At 42.6% G+C, this 16,372-nt stretch overlaps 1 protein-coding gene across 1 annotated transcript in view; it reads left to right on the plus strand.

Annotated features, from left to right (window-relative positions):
• The window catches only part of cspg5a (chondroitin sulfate proteoglycan 5a), a 57,699-nt gene that overhangs the window by 16,042 nt on the left and 25,285 nt on the right, over window positions 1–16,372 (plus strand). The window contains exon 2 of the mRNA XM_073486152.1: window positions 5,744–6,701. Within this exon, the coding sequence (XP_073342253.1) occupies window positions 5,744–6,701 (958 nt within the window). The remainder of the gene's footprint in view (window positions 1–5,743; window positions 6,702–16,372) is intronic.

A 16,372-nucleotide genomic window follows, 5' to 3' on the forward strand; every position in this document is an offset into this window, starting at 1 on the left:
CACCTCAAACAGACTGACAGAGTGAGTAAAAGTTCAAGAGTGTTTCTTTGTCCATGTGTGTGTCTGTTACCTCTCTGTCACCCTTGTTTTCACCCTCTCTCTCTCTCCATCCTCCACCGTGTCACATCCTCCTTCAGTTTGTGTCTCTTCTCTCTGTCATGATGTGTCACTTCTCCCTCGTCACCCTCTCTCCTCATCACCCCCCTGTCATCCCGTCTGGTTGTGCAGCAGCGATTACTGTCTGTTATCAGGCTTGTTGCTGCAGGAGGAGATAGTTGTGTTTAAGGCTGACTGGTTTCCCCTGGAGATCCACCCAAACACTACACTCATCTGGACAGACTGTCACTTAATGAGCGCGTTGCTGTCAGGTGTGTGCGTGTGCGTGTGTGTGTGTGAGAGACAAAGCGAACAAAGGCGAGGATGATTGTTTTTGCTTAAGAGCGAGGCGGACATTTACGGTCTTGAATCCTAATTTCCTGGTGAGCGTCGAGCGTTCGGTGTGTAAAATGCTTTTGTGTGAGCGTGTTTTTGGCGTATTATCCCGGGCTGCTCAGTTGATTTGATAAACAGCAGTGGATTGTGGGAATGCTGGAAGGATTAGCCCCTGAACGACCCCGGCTTCAAAGACGCAGCTCGCTGCTGCTGCTGCTGCGCCAGAAAACACAAAAACAAACAATAAACTGAAGCTTTCCACCTGTCAAAGCCTCACACCTCTGTCACACATCTGTATTAATCAGGACAGATGTTCTCTTTGCAGGCAGCACTGTCCTGCTTTACATTCATACACTTACACATCCAACTATATCATCCTCTTTACTGGCAAGAGGAGCACCCACTGGTAGAGAAAAAAGCCTTGCTCAAGGGTACTTTGATAGTAGATGCTGAGGGAATAACACGCAGACTTTCCCACTCTAGTTTCAGTTGCCCTGCAGCAGCAGCAGCAGCAGCAGCAGCATGAGGAGGAATATTTGATTATATACGACGTGTCATCGCTCTGAGAAGCAGAACTAATTTCTGTAAGAAGCCGAGCCAGTATCTCCTTGAAGACGCGATGAGTGCGTCTTTGTTTACTTCAGTGTCGCACGGGTCGCAGCGCTTCGACTGGTGATAAATCACAAGTTTCTGTTTCAGGTTTTCATGTAAGTTCCTCAGAATTAAATATCGAACCAACAATCTCAGAAATCTTTACGCCTGTGGACTCGGTTCGGACTATAATGCGCAATTAGTTGGCATCGGTTAAAGGACCTTTGTCGTTCCCCGTCTCTTCACTTCATTTCCTGTCATCACTTCAGTTTATAATCGAACCAGGAAACAGAATGCCAAATAATTATCTCCCAAAGACGAAGCAGAGACACCAATTTTCTCCTCTCAGTATGACTCTCACAGACAGAATACAGTAAATTATCATTATTGCGTTTGAAGTTACTCAGCTGGTGAAACTCTGTTGCTCTTAACTCATCGTTGCTGTTCGTTCTAGTTAAATTTACAACCTACAGTACAACTCAGGAAACTCCTGGTGGATTCATTCACTGATTAACTCATTAACACCGAGTTTCTTTACTAATTAAGTCATTATCATTCTTCTGTAACAACTAGTAGATTACAGCAACTCTTCTTATAATAGACATGTATGTCTTCTTCTTCTTCTTCTTCTTCTTCTTCATTGTCCTCTTCCTTCTTCTTCTTCTCCTCCTCCTCCTCCTCCTCCTCCTCCTTCTTCATCGTCCTCTTCCCTCTCTTTCTTCTCCTCCTCTTCCTTCTTCTTCTTCTTTGTCATCATCCTCTTCCTTCTCTTTCTTCTCCTCCTCTTCCTTCTTCTTCTCCTGCTTCTTCATCGTCCTTCTCCTTCATCGTCCTTCTCCTTCTTTTTCTTCTTCTCCTTCTTCTCGTTCTTCCTCTTCCTTCTTCTCCTTCTTCTTCTTCCTCTTCTTCTTCTTCCCTTTCCTCTTCCTTCTTCCTTCTTCTCCTCCTTCTCCTCCAAACTAAAATTGGGCTGAGCAGGTATCAGACAACTGCTCTTTAGCAGATTTTCTTGTCTTTTGGGCAGAGTTGGGACTTACTTTAACCCCATGAAGACTCTGTACACATTAACGATGTCTTGAATGATTAAGGTTCAGGTGATCCGTTGGTATTGTGTGAGAAGTTTCTCGGTGAGCTGTTCTGGTTTGTTCTGTTTGTTCTGCTGCAGTTTTAAATGATGATGAAATGATTAGATTTTGGGTCATTACTATCTGAGGGTGTGTACCTTCTTTTATGACTGTTTGTTCCAGATTCAGACATCACGTCATGTGAGTCATAAAACTTTGGCGGAGGTCATAATAAATAATAAACTAGTGGCTGTGTAAATGGAGCGTCGCAGAGTGTTGAGGAGACATTTAGAGGCGGACAGATTAAAGTCCCAGAGGGTCAGAGCTTATCTTCAGCCAGCAGAGATCCTGACAGATATCCTCACATATGCCATTTGGTGGAGGCTGTTTTACCAAAGCTCCTTAAACGAGCACACATTTATTCACTGTGGGGAACCGAGCCTCAGACCTAAAAGACGTGAATGCATTTTGTCTGAAAAAAACGCTGGTGTTAATTTATCCTTTTATCATGGAGTTAAGATTTCTCCATAGATTAATGCAGTAACGAAGGAGGTCTTTTAGCCGAGTGCTTATAAAACACCAATTTACTTGATATTAACGATATTGTGAGCTTATATCAGAGATCAAGTTCAAGTTCAAGTTACTTTATTAGTACCCAGAGGTAGATTTTGTTTGCAGTAGAGTCCTCATACACACATATGGGAAAAACATAGAGGCACATATCACACGTCATCCAACTTAGGACAGTGGAAATTAAAAAATGGCAAATTAAAAAGTTCTTACAGGTCCAGATCATACTAAGATATTGAAGTGAACTAAAACACTAATAGTAAAAATAAAATAAAATAAAATGAATCAGTAAAAATGACGATGACGGCCTCAGTCCCAGTTAGTTAATTTGGAAGCTTATTTTGTCCTTGGAGAGCAGATCAGTTAAAACCCTCAGCTGACTGACGAAGGTTTAGATATGCTCTCTGTGGGCTGTCTAATGCATCTTGGGAAATGTAGTGTTGCAAAGGAGTGACAACGATGATTATCACGTTCTATGTGAGAGGAGCAGCTATTTGCGAATCAGCTGTATCCCCCCCTTCAACATAATGTCATGTTGTTTAGAAAGTCCAGGATTGAATATTGATCTCATCCTAGCTTGTCACTATTTTTGTGGCACCTGGTCGGAAGATGGCGTCCGCTTTTTAAATCCCATCTACAGAGTTGTGGTTAGATTCCTTTCTTTTGCAAAAAGTATTTAAAAAAGTGCATTTATTACCTCCATGTGTGATTTGTCGGGTAAAGGCCTTTCTTCAGGTAATACATGTTCATGAGCCATAATTTAGTGTGCAGAAACAGCTGTTGATGGGTGTACTCCAAAACCCAAAACCCAAAACCTGTGACAGTTTTGGTGGAGGGCGCAGGGTTTTCAACTCAAGCAAACAAAATACAGTGTGTCCCAGACTCACCGTAAACAACGCAGACTAATGAACACATAATGCGCCTGACTTTTTGTCGTTGAATCGAAATGGAAAAGGTACTGTAGTGTTTCTGCCAACACTTCTGCCTCGCTGTAAAAAGGTGAAATCAAACTTCACCACAACAACACCTCTACCCGCTGGCTGACTATCAACACCCTCATGGAAGTTGCATGCCAGCAAGGTCGACTGTGGTGCAGCTATTGAACGCATCACCTATTTGTTGCCAAAAAACACAAGCAGAGACTCAGGGATTCAAGGGACTGGAAGCAGGCTAGATCTCTGTGCCATAAAGGCATAAACTACCCGATGCTAACATGTTAACAGGGTGGATACATTGCTTAGTCTGTTAAGCAAGTTGTTGGTGAAAATAAAAAGATGAATCTCGACTCGACAAATCATTCCTCCATCTGAAAACCTTCGCCACTCACGATGAAGAGTTTCTTCTGTGTCATCTTCAATCATTTTCAGCTTTCTTGCAGCACAATTGTTGAGACGTTCTCTCGTCTGGGTCTCCTCAGGATCATCACCCTTCACCCCCTGCAGGGCCCCCCCACCTGTGTCTCCCAATCCCCCCTTCTCCGACCCCATAATCTGTAATCCCGGCTCCGCTCTGTTCAAGTACATTAGTGAATTATTCCTTTAATCCAAACGGGGAGCGGCCTCAAAGCAGCTTTCTGCGTGACTCAACGAGCTGCCCCCGGATGAAGTAATCGACCCGGAGGATAAGTATACAGCCAATCACGTCTCGTTTTAATTTGTTTCACCCGTCGGGGTCGATGCCAGACTCCTTGAGCCCCGACCGTCCGTCACATAATGCAGAAAGACTTCAGCTTGTGATGTCATCGCGTGGCGGAGGGACCACTGGTGTGTGAGGCTGGAAAAATGTGTTTGGAAAGAGTGAAGTGAGCCAGTTGGTGATTGTATGTGCATGTTTGTATTTATAGGTCAGATACAAACAACAGCAGATGTTGCATCCGACAGCCAGAGCGGCTCGGTTGCAGTTATTCTGAGCTAATATTTGCTAATATTCCTGGAGAGTATATTTTTAACTCCTCTGATTGGATATCAGTGAATAAATATTCAGTTTGCACCACTGAGATTTATTTAAATGTGTTTCATTTTGAACTGACTCACCCCTCTGTCCCCAACCAGTGTATTTTCAACCCAACTTGGTTGTTAAATTTTTCATAGTAATGGTTTCTGCGTCTTCTGATGTCGTGCTGGTTTTAGTGGGATCAGCATTTTTTTTCTGTTGCTGGCTGCACGGGGGTTGATTGTTTTCTAGGCAGTTTTATTCATCATGCACATATTAGATTCAGAGTGACTTATGCTTTCTGAGGATATCACTAACGTACAGTCAGGGGGAAAAAAAGGTTCATTAAAGCCTTTTCACACCAAGCATGGATTTTTCTACTTGTAACTCCACCACCATCCCCTCCAGCCCCGACATGAAAGTCACCTCACTTCATATCTTGCACTCACTACAGAACAGAGTGTATCCACAGTTTGCAGAAACATTAACTGCCAGCATTTTAAACTAGCGACGAGGCTGCAGACTTGCCCAAACTTGCTGAAGCCTCTACTCACCTCTGAAGACCCCAAATTATGGGAGATATTGATCCAAAACTTAGAGCAAGATTATCCCTGAAGTACAAGTAAGAAATCGATTATATTGAGTTTTTGACAGCAGGTGTTGGAGGGCACAGTTTACAAATGTATATAAATCATCAATAGTACCCCACTGAGGACATACAGTAACTTCATTCACCACAAATATAATGTGATCAGAGTAAAATGCACAAAACTTTTTTTGTTATTCTCATGGATATTTTATACATTTTTCAAGCGTATTTCTGCTTTTAAACTTTAGACATCTCTGTAACGAGCCCTGCGCTCCAGTAACTGGTCCATTTAAGAGCCAGAAGTTTTTCCTGAGCTGATCAATACAAACTGAGGTCTGTTTTTCAAGTGAAGCCGTTTTCACCTCATTAAATTTACTCAAGTTCCTTCACCACTTTGTTTCACTACTTCTTTCTCCGTCTGAGAGGAGAAACTTCTTTGGGTTTTTATGCCTTCGTAGTGAGGGCTGTCATTAATCTGATCCGTCTTTTTCTTTGAAAGCTTTAAAACAAACTTTTTTCCTTGATATATTTGTACTCATCAACCTTTTATTGTGTGTGTTTTTAGGAAACGTAGTCGGGACCAATGCCACTGAGCCGGCAATCACGGCCAATGTCACCTCCCTGCTCCACGAGGAGGAAGGTCCAGTCAAGGTTAACGAGGTGAGCATTTCAGTCAGTCCCGATGCCGTCAGCACTGTGACCCCGAGGGCGGGCCGGGTCCCTCGTGCCGGCGAGGAAGAGGAGCAGAGCAGCGGCATGTTCGGTGAGACGGTGGTTCCTACGGTGGAGGAAGTTGGTGTGCCAGCCCCGCCCCAGCTCATCCCTGATTCTGCTGAGAAGGAGGACCTGCTGCCTGGCAGCCCACGTGGACCGGAAGTCATGGAGGGCGAGGAGGAGGAAGAAGAGGAGGAGGAGCGTCTGCCACACATCGACCCGCCTTGGATTCACGACAAGGACACAGCCGTGTTTGACTTGGATCACCTTTTCACCACCACCGCCCCGCCCTCGACCGCCTCCAACCCTTCTAACCCCGACGTGCTCCGCGTGAACTTCTTCGACCCTTCCTCTCGTGGGCGCAACCTCGACCTGGCCCCACCCTCTCCGTCATCACTGGCTCATGAGCTGCAGGGCGGTGACCCCACTTCCTGGGCAATGCCGGACAACTACGACTACCTCACACCCTACGAGGATGGCGTGTCCCCCACTGCTGATGAGTACACCTACAGCACCACGACCGACGCCTACGAGAGCGACGAAGACCTCCGGCTTCGCTCCAGGCCCCGGGGCCCAGGGTCCAGCTCCTTCATCCCCGGGGGAGCACTTCCTGGTGCAGGAGCTCCAGTACCAAACGTTCCTGCAGCAGCTCCTCCCGCGGCGGTAGACGGGTCAGACGGGATGGGTGGATGCCGTGTGGGCTACCAGATGGTGAACGGAAGTTGCCGCTCACCCTGCGACACGCTGCCAAACTACTGCTTCAACGGGGGACAGTGTTACCTGCTGGAGGGCATGGGAGTCTTCTGCAGGTATGATAAACACAAACACATTTACTCAGTGACAAAAGCATAAACTGCGTTATAATACTCAGCAATACACCGGCCATTTAACTTTTCAAATCCTCCATCTTGCAAAGGTAATTATCCAGTCATTATGTAAAAGAAACCGCTGCCTTGTTTAAAGATGGACTTCCAGATACTTCCTGTAAATGGTCCGGAAGTTGCACTACCCTCGCAGTTTGGTTCTGCCTTTCTCGTTCATCAACATCACGTTAACATCCAGGAAATCGATTTTTGACATTTGTGAATAGATTCTGAATCATGGGAGACAAGAATCACCCATTTGATGCCATTAGTGCAACATACACTTTCCATTGAACGCAGGATTTCCCTTATGATTTCGGAGCTGCTTGAACAAACTGTCACTACCACAGACACGCTCCTCTATACATTCTCATATATATCAGATATGTGTGGTACGTTCTATACCAAAAGTTGAGTAACCTAACATGTCCTGAAAATAACCAGTGGTGGGTAGAGAACTAAAAAAAAAAAAACTATACTTAAGTAAAGCCTCGGCAAACTTTTAGATTTAGTGTTTTGCTCTGCGGGTCAAGAACATGTGGAACAGCTCAGTGCAGAATATAAACTCACGCATCATTGTTATTTTTAACAAGAGGCTTTTTATGAGGAAATGTCCCTCGTTCTGCCCGGCTGTACGCTGAGATTTTCCTCTGTCATGCAAACTGTACACAGACACAAAAACACATGAGAAATACACGAACACACGAACTAAAGACAAACTTAACCACTCGCTCATGTACAAACTGCTGCCCCCCCACCCCCCCACCCCCCTGCATATTGAACACTCATTACTATATGACCTGCTTTCCAGGCATTAGCCACAAACTGCAGCAATGACTCGATCCCTCAATACTCGATCCATTGCCGTGGTGCTGAATCTAGGTGGAGGTCAAAAGTCAAAGGGATTAAGAGAATCATTTATGAAAATATGGTGTAAGCCACAGAGTAGTTCCAGCTCAATATGAGTCATCTGCGAATGCATCTGAAAGTCAGCAGTGCATCTGTGGATCAAAACGTCCCGATCTGTGACGAGAACAGCTACACTTGAGTTTATGAAAACACATCAGCAGCGCGCCGAGTTCAGGATTAGAGCTGCTGCGGATGGGGGAGGGTGATGTGTGCTTTGTTTGATAGCTTTTCTGATTTCTAATACTGTATGGCTGTACAACTGATGTTGTTCGTATCGAATGGGATAATAAGGGATCAATACTAAATCTTTGTTTCCCTCTCAGCCTTCAGTTAAAAATGTATTTATTGACCTTTAATTTCTATAAACAGGGAGAGGACAACATATTTGTACCAGAAGGGCTCTGGTTTCTGTTTAAACGGGCTTTGGTCGAGTGCAGGAAAACAGCCTGTCGAGAGCAAAAGAGGCAGAACGCACTGGCTGAATTGCAATTTTGCACTTTTTCTTTGCGTTTTTAAAAATGTGTAGCTGATAAAGAGTAGCTGAAATGTCGTTTCTTGCATTTTTATTTGCTTTATCCAGATGTTTAATGGCTACACCAGAAGCCGAAATATGGATCCAATAAGGGAAAGTCTAAAAGCAGAGGTTGAACCCTGTTAATTCCCATGAAAGTTGCTCAGTGGCACATGAAGCCAAACAAGTTTGACTTCCTGGATGCTTCGTTAAAGTGCGGCCCATTAAGCGTACACACTAGAGACTTCCGCCAATGAGAGGCTAACCTCCATTTTAGCCCTCTGCTAACCTGACTAAGAATAAAACAATTAATGGTGCAACTTTGTTTTGGACTCTTCAGCTCTTCGTCCCTGATTTTTGGTGCAAAAACCTTTAAAGGTGCAACTTTAAATGTCAAGTTCACCAAAGTTGCTGCTTAAGGTGTTTAAGAACTGCTGCTATTGGTGATAGACCAGTTATCTTAATTCGAGTTTCTTACTGTGATGATGTAACATCACCTTTAGATGCTTCTCATTAGTATTACAATGAGGTGGAGTTGGTTGTAAATGCCTAAAACATCAACTGTAACTGTAGGTTTAGGTTTTCAGTCCCTGAGAACAAGAGAAGGAACAGACCTCTTCTACAGCCGCCATTTTGTACTGCTGGTCAACATCCATACAGGAAGAAATCCATCATACGAGAGGCATAAAGATCAATTTATACACTCACTGTAGCCTTGGCTGAGAGAAAATGGCTGAACAAAAAGCAGCAATTCCATCACAAAAACCACCTGGAGCTCAGTGAATATGATGTCAAGGTCAGAGCTGAGGCTGATTTTTCTTTTCTCTGGCCTTGTTTGTGCTTTCATTCACCTAAACACAGACTTTACATTTCAGAAGGGTGGAGATTTTTTACATACATCTCCCCCATAATCAAGAAATGATTGAACCAGCCAATCAGTTGAGGAGAAAACTTCCAATTAGTGAGCAGCTGCACAGATTAAAATGCAAATGTATGCACAGCGGTGATCATCCTCCCGACTGGATCTGATGGAGGACGTATCAGCCTGCCAACAGATATACACACACATGAATACCACACGCATCTCAGTCTAAACTAAAACAAAGAGATGCTGAAAGTCTCAGAAAAACATCTGCACAGCTCAGATTTATTTCCTCTGAAAACACAAGCTCTCCCCGGCCTCCACATCTCCAGTCACATCACAGAGCAGACATGAGTCGACCTTTCACCCCCCGGTGATAAAAGTTAGCAGTCGCATCAAGATTTTAATCAGAAATGGAGAATATTTGAATATTTTTTTGCGATATTCACTTTTTGTGCAAACGTGCTCATTAATAACACCAATCCTGAGTGATTTTAGACATTACAATTAATCTAACGACTCTTGTCAACATTAAAAGGTAAGTCTATGAAATAGCAAAAGCTTCTTTTGTCCAATTTACAGTCATAAACCCGAAGACTCCTCATGTACCGTCATCATTTTTGCATGAAAAACAGTAAAACAATGAATCCATTATCAAAATAGTTGTAGTCATCGCAGCTTTACAAGAGAGAACGTAGAGAAATTTAGAAAAAGTAAATATTATGAATAACTGCACGAGTGACTGAGCAGGAACCAGATAGAACCATCAACTCAGTTCTGTATCAACTCGACAGATTACGAGTGTTATTGACCGAGTGGGGAAATGGAGCAAACGTTCACACACAGCGCTGCTGAAAAAACACTCTTTGCTAAGCGGACAACATGATCCACATATTTAGGGCAGATTTTGGGCTGCAGTCAGCAGATAGTAGCAGTGATGAACCTCTTGAGAGTGAGTCAGAGAGAGTCTGAGAGGCGTTTGACTGCTGGGCAAAAAGTGCAATGTGGGTCAATGGAGCGCTGGCACAGATGAGGACCAATATGTTCGTCTGGTGTGTGTGTGTGTGTGTGTGTGTGTGTGTGTGTGTGTTTGATTTGACACACATGACTGAGTTTGTGTGTGCATATGTGTATGTGTGCCCTGTGTATATTTCTGTGTGTCGGTGCGTGCAGCTGATCTGGAGCGGCTTCATTCATCAGGCCGATTCAATTACAGTGAGATGAATGTTTGGACCTTTTAGCCCTCCGCAGTAAAACACATGACCCTTTTGAAGTGCTGTTTACTGACCTCAGACCAGCTGGTCGTATCTCTTTCCTGCAGGAAGAAATATGTACCTGCAGGGCCGGGAAGCTTAACTTCCTCAATGTAACTGATTACATGTAACTTATTACCTTTTAGTACAGTTTAAGAAAGACTTGGCTTCAGTTTCTTCCCCATACGTGGATAAAAAATGCCAAAACAAGGATATAAAAACAATAATTGAACTTTTAACTAATTAAATTAGATAATATAAATACGCTTACTGTACACAACAGAGTGACATCATAATAAAAACTGTCAAAAGCCATTTCATTACTAAAACAAGTACACACCCTCTGCTACAAATCTGGTTTAACTCAACTTGCACGTCGCCTACAGAGAGTGTTTAAATGTGCACCGACTCCACTGAGATCAGTTTATTAGTCATGAGGAGTGCTGCGGTACACAGCCTGCTGAAACAGTCGTGCACTATCTTCTGTAACTCTGGAGGAACTTAAAGGCAACACAACTGACCAATTTTGGACACAAAGCTTCCTGACACGTTCAGTGTGTGTTTCACTTTAAGCCAGATTTACGGGAGTCGTTGATATCTGCGGTGCAGGTTTTGATTTATGGTTCGGTGTTGGATTACTCTCATTTATGATACAGTAGACAGATGTGCCGTGTCCCACATACTAACTGTGTTTATATATTATTATTATAGATTTACTTTATATTACGCCTCCTGACCGGCGACAGCGGTGGCTGGAGGAATTATGTTTTCAGGTCGTCCGGCTCATTCTTGTGAGCGCCATATCTCTAGAGTGCCATGAGGGATTTTTTTCAAATTTGGTACAAATATCCACTTGGACTCAAGGATCAGCTGATTAGATTTTCATGGTCATGGGTCAAAAGTCACTGTGATTTCATAAAACACAGATGACAACAAGTAATTATACAATTATACTGGTACAAAACAAAAAACAGACAATATTACACTACATAACATTGCAGGGAACGGTGCAAGCCATGCATCGAGAGTAAACAGTGGAAACACCCCCAATGATTCTGAGTCTTACTTGACGTTGTTCTCACTCACGAGGATCTCCATCAGCAGGGAAACAAAGCAAATTACAGCCCTTACAGCCCTCACATGGTTCCCCCAGATGTGTAGTAATGTGTCAGCTGCTTCGTAGCTAGGAACCCTAATGATGTCATCAACAGTTACTATGTCTCTGCTTAATTGGGCTTGTGTACAGTACAGTAAAACAGAAAGCCTGTGTTACAACATGGCGTCATGGAGTTTGAAAGATGGAGGCTTTTATCAGGCGGTGAGGGTCTGATGAACCTCTTGTGGTTTTATGGGAAGTGTAGGATCCAGTGTTTGTGTTTGTAGAACTAAAAATCTCCTTCCTGCAAGTTGCAAACTTTATGAATTTGCACGTCTGGATACACAAGTCTCTAAACCTCAGGATAAATATCCAAAAGTTCAGTTTTTACTCAGGCAGGTAGTGAGGTTGGTGTTTCAAACTGAGGTGAAAATGAATCAGTTCCAGTTAAAATTGTTTCAGTATGAACAAAAAATGCGTCCTTATCCTGAAGTTTAAGGAAAAAGCATGAATGTACCGAGCAGAGGAACAAAAACAAGACGATCTGGAGGAGAGGAAGAGAAAACACTGGCGTTCCTGTCAAGTTTCTAATCAGTGTGAGTCTGAGCTGTCACACACACTTACACAGTCTGTTGCTAGTTAAGTAAACAGAAATTGTGTTAAATTGTCACTTCCAGAGTCTGTGGCCAAAACACTGCCTGCAAAAACACTCCAGCGGTCAAACTCACACAAATAAAGTGAGACGAAAACAAACCTGTATGACTAAAAACCTGAGTCAGTCCGCACAAACTCACTGCGATGTGATCTGTCTTTCTTTTTTTTAAAGAAAAGTTATCTGCTGCATCTCCAGCACTGGCTCTCCTGTCCTTTGACTTATTGTGTCTGACAGCGTTTACGTCGTAAATCGCTTCCTTCGCTCGAGCTGCAGGACCGAGGACCATATTCGGAGAAACAGATGAGAAAAAAACGGAGGGAGGGGAAGGAACAGAGGGTGTGTGTGTGTGTCAGGGAAACAACAGAGAGAGGGTGTTTATATTCTGAGTGTTTGTGGGAGAAAAAGTCCGACATTGAAAGAGAAAGAAAGAAGAGAAAGGAGTGAAAGAGTGAGAGACTATTACAGGAAATGAAGAGAAAGAAAAAGTGAGAGGTGGACAGAGAGAAAGAGAGGAGGTGGAGGAGAAACGGAGAGAGAGAGAGAGAATGAGTCAGAACCTTATAACGCTTGCCAGTATGGAAACGACTCGGGCGAGCCAGGTCGAATTTACTGTGTGTGTGTGTGTGTGTGAGTATGAGGGTGTGTGTCAAGTGTGTGTGTCAAGTGTGTGTGTGTGTGTGTCCGTCCTGCAGCTTGATGTAATTAAGTGAAGTTTTGAGCACCAGCAGCCGTTTGTATCCATTTTGGATTTCATGACTAAATCATGGCAACACAAATCAGATACACACACATCATAAAACACACACACACATGCACACACACACACACACACACACAGGATTATGTGTGTATCAGAGATCACATCCAAGTCAAAGAGCGCGGGGTCGTGGAATCGGGCCAGAGGTCAAACACACAGGAGATTTACGGGCTGCTGAGAAGGCCAGGACAAAAGACACACACACACACACACACACACACACACACACACACACACACACACACACACACACATAAACACACATAAACACACATAAACACACACGCACACTCACAGTTTGTTTTTGCCAAAGGTAGTCTTGCCTGATGTATTCAATTGTTGACACACACACATACACGCACACAAACTTGTGCCTGGCAGTGGTCGTCTTGCTGCAGGGTGACTGTGTTTGGACTATTCGGTTCACTGCACACACACATGTACGAACACACACGCGTGTAAAATCATCTGGGTTTTATTGATCTTTACGTGGGCGGAGCTAACAGGCTCCATTGAACCACCTCACCTCGCTCTGTCTCAGTCTGTCAGCCTCAAATTCCTCTAAATGTCTCTTATTTTGAAAGGAGTTGTAGAGAGGAAATAATCTGCGCCTGATTTGTTAATATGGAAAATGTTTTATTTTCCCAACAGTACAATCACAAAAAAGAAACCAGACGCTAGAAGCCTTTATTAGATCAGAATTTACAATTAGATTATAATAATCTGTTATTAGGATTCTTGTGACATTGCTAATATGAAAAACTTCCTGCATTTTAGCTCCAATTTTCTGCTTTTTGTTAAAGTTCAGCTCTGTTCACATACTTTGCTTTTAATAAACACATCTGTTTAGTTTTTGTTGTTTTTAGTACACTTTATTTATGAAGTGAAAATCATCTATTCAAAGAGCAGCTGCATGTTTACAGAGTAGTTTTTCATTCGTTTTTCATGTGTAGATGAAAAAAAAGAAACGTAAAAGAAAACCTATGAAGATATAAAATTATTTAAAGGAACAGTTCACCCAAAAATTAAAACTGTCGTTATCTACTCAACCCCATGCTGATGGAGCTTCACAGCAAAACAAAGTTTCAGCATTCTCCTCTACAAGTCGCAGAAGTAGCATCCAAATCCAAAACATAAACGCCTCCGTACAGCTCGTCTGGCATAAGTCTAGTCTGGCTTGATCATTTATACTCGTTTTTAATCTGAAATTGTCACCCAGGGCTTCCGTAGACATGGATTACACCTGAGGACCAGTGTGGAGCCATTTTATGTTTTTTTTTCTAGACATGTTTCTTGAAACACAAAACAAACCCCAACTTTCCATTGGAATTGGGGTGATAATAACCAAATTTCCTTTTTTGAGTGAACTATTCCTTTAATGCACCTGCATACACATTCATATAGATATAAATAAACAGAGCAAGCTTGTTTGCCAAGCAGTGATGCAAATTTGAGACTCAAAGTCACCAATGTTGAACTATATGTGACCCAAACCCACAGACCGATTGTCCGCTTTTTAATTTACACTTTTTCATAACGTAGTGCATCGGTATGAATCCATGTGTCAGGCTTCCTGAAGGCAGCAGGAGCATCTTTTTATTATCTTACCTACTGCATTCTTGGCTGATGACCGGGAGCGAGCGAGGGGCCACATGTGCATCCCGGTAATTGGTTTGCAGTTTATGGTATTGTGAGTGCTCTCCAGGGACGCAGCGGTTTATTTAAATAGGTTTTGGTCACAGTTGTATCCTCAGAGCCACGCTGAGTGAGTCATTTACGGCGCTTACCAGGCTCTCTGTATATATGATAGCACACTGGTTAGCACTAAGCAAAGTGTGTTAACTGCAGAGACAGACAGCTCTGCAGGAAATGTAAATATGACAAGTAAACAGAAACGTATTAAATTAGGTGTTTGCTCACCAGAGATATGGAAATAATTGTTTATAGGTGCAGGCAGGAGGCTTTTTATAAGACTGTGTTTGCAGGAATCTTCATGCAGCATCACACTCATTCTTTACCAGACAAAATACAGGATCATTTGTTGAGAAATATCCAGTACAGTTCTCTGTTTTCGTTCCTTCCTTTTTGGCCTAAACCCCTGGAAAAAGACATCGCTCGACAAAATGTCTGAAAGTATCCAAACATCATTACCCCGGGTTTGAGTCAGTCGGATTCTTCTAATGCCAAATGGAGAACACTGATTATGTCGTCATGTTTTTCAAATCCCTTTTCAGTTTTCAAATCGAGGGATTTAGCATTACCGGCTGATTGAATGGACCGGTTTTCTGCCCACTGCGGCCGCTAATAAGGTTTTAATGATTCCATCTACATAATGGAAGCCGACGATGCAGTGATATTTTTTATTTAAGCTGGTTTTGTTTTGAATGTGGCGCAGAGGACCGGATGCCTCGGGGACATCGAGGAGGACGGCTGATTACAGATGAAAAAGCATTTGACCTAAAATAATATAATAATTTTTGTTTTCAGACGGAGGTAGACTGGATTGTACTTGGATCATTATCTTTTTCATTCACTTATCTCTTTTTTTTTAGTTTGTCGAAAGGCAGCTGATGAGTTGCTGCTTTCAGACACGATCGTGCTGCAGCACAAACCTCCGGGCTTCATAATTGGTTTTATTTTTTTATCACATGCTCTCATTCAGCAGCAAAGCCAGACTTTAACAATAAAAGACCAACTGTATCAGCAGAGTATCTTTCTGCAACAATTTACATTAACTATGAAAGTTAAAATATTTTAATTGTGCAAATAATTAAGTCAGTTAAATTATCATAAAGTGTAGCCTGTAAAGTTACTGGCAGAAAATCCACATTGGAGCATTGATGAGTCAAAACCTGAGTTTGAGGGAGCTTCCAGGTCTGGTCTGGTTGCAGACAGAGAGTCCGATTGTATGTAAGCTTATGAGAAAATGACCATACTTCTCAGTTGATTTATTACCTCTGTAAACGGTTTCCTAATGAGTTTATGGTCTCAAATGTTAGCTTCAAGTCTCCTTCAACACAGCAGGAAGTTTATTTAGTAAATTACGGTCCCATTGAGTCGCTTCCACAGCGTCTCCTCTGGTTCTCGTTAAGATCCAACCAGGATATCCTTCCTAGCTCCACCCACTCATCCAAATATGGTCACTTCTGGTAGGTTTACATTTGGGAGTTAAGTGAAAAAAGGAATTAAGCTCTCTGTTCACGAGAATTTTAATTTCCCAGTGATGGATGAATGTCTTCACCAACCCAAAACGTAGCAGCCAGAAAGCAGAAGAAATGTCCCGTGACACAATTTATAGGGTATTAAATTAAAGTCACACAGTCATCTCTCACTGTCGTTAAACAAAAGGTGCAGTGTTACAACGTGTACACAGGGATTTTACAGTATTTTAGTGGTTTTTCAATACAATTAAAATGGTGGACGGTCTTTAGCTCATCTAAAAATACAGTAAAAGCAACACAAGAACATGCAGCATAGAAAAAATGTAGTTAACAAAAGCATAAAACTTAACTACAATGACACTCAAGCCTTTTTTGTTGAAGCAAAATAAAAACTTTATATCCGTCTTTTATCG

This window comes from Pagrus major, chromosome 17 (genome assembly GCF_040436345.1).
Source record: "Pagrus major chromosome 17, Pma_NU_1.0".
NCBI classification, from domain to species: domain Eukaryota; kingdom Metazoa; phylum Chordata; class Actinopteri; order Spariformes; family Sparidae; genus Pagrus; species Pagrus major.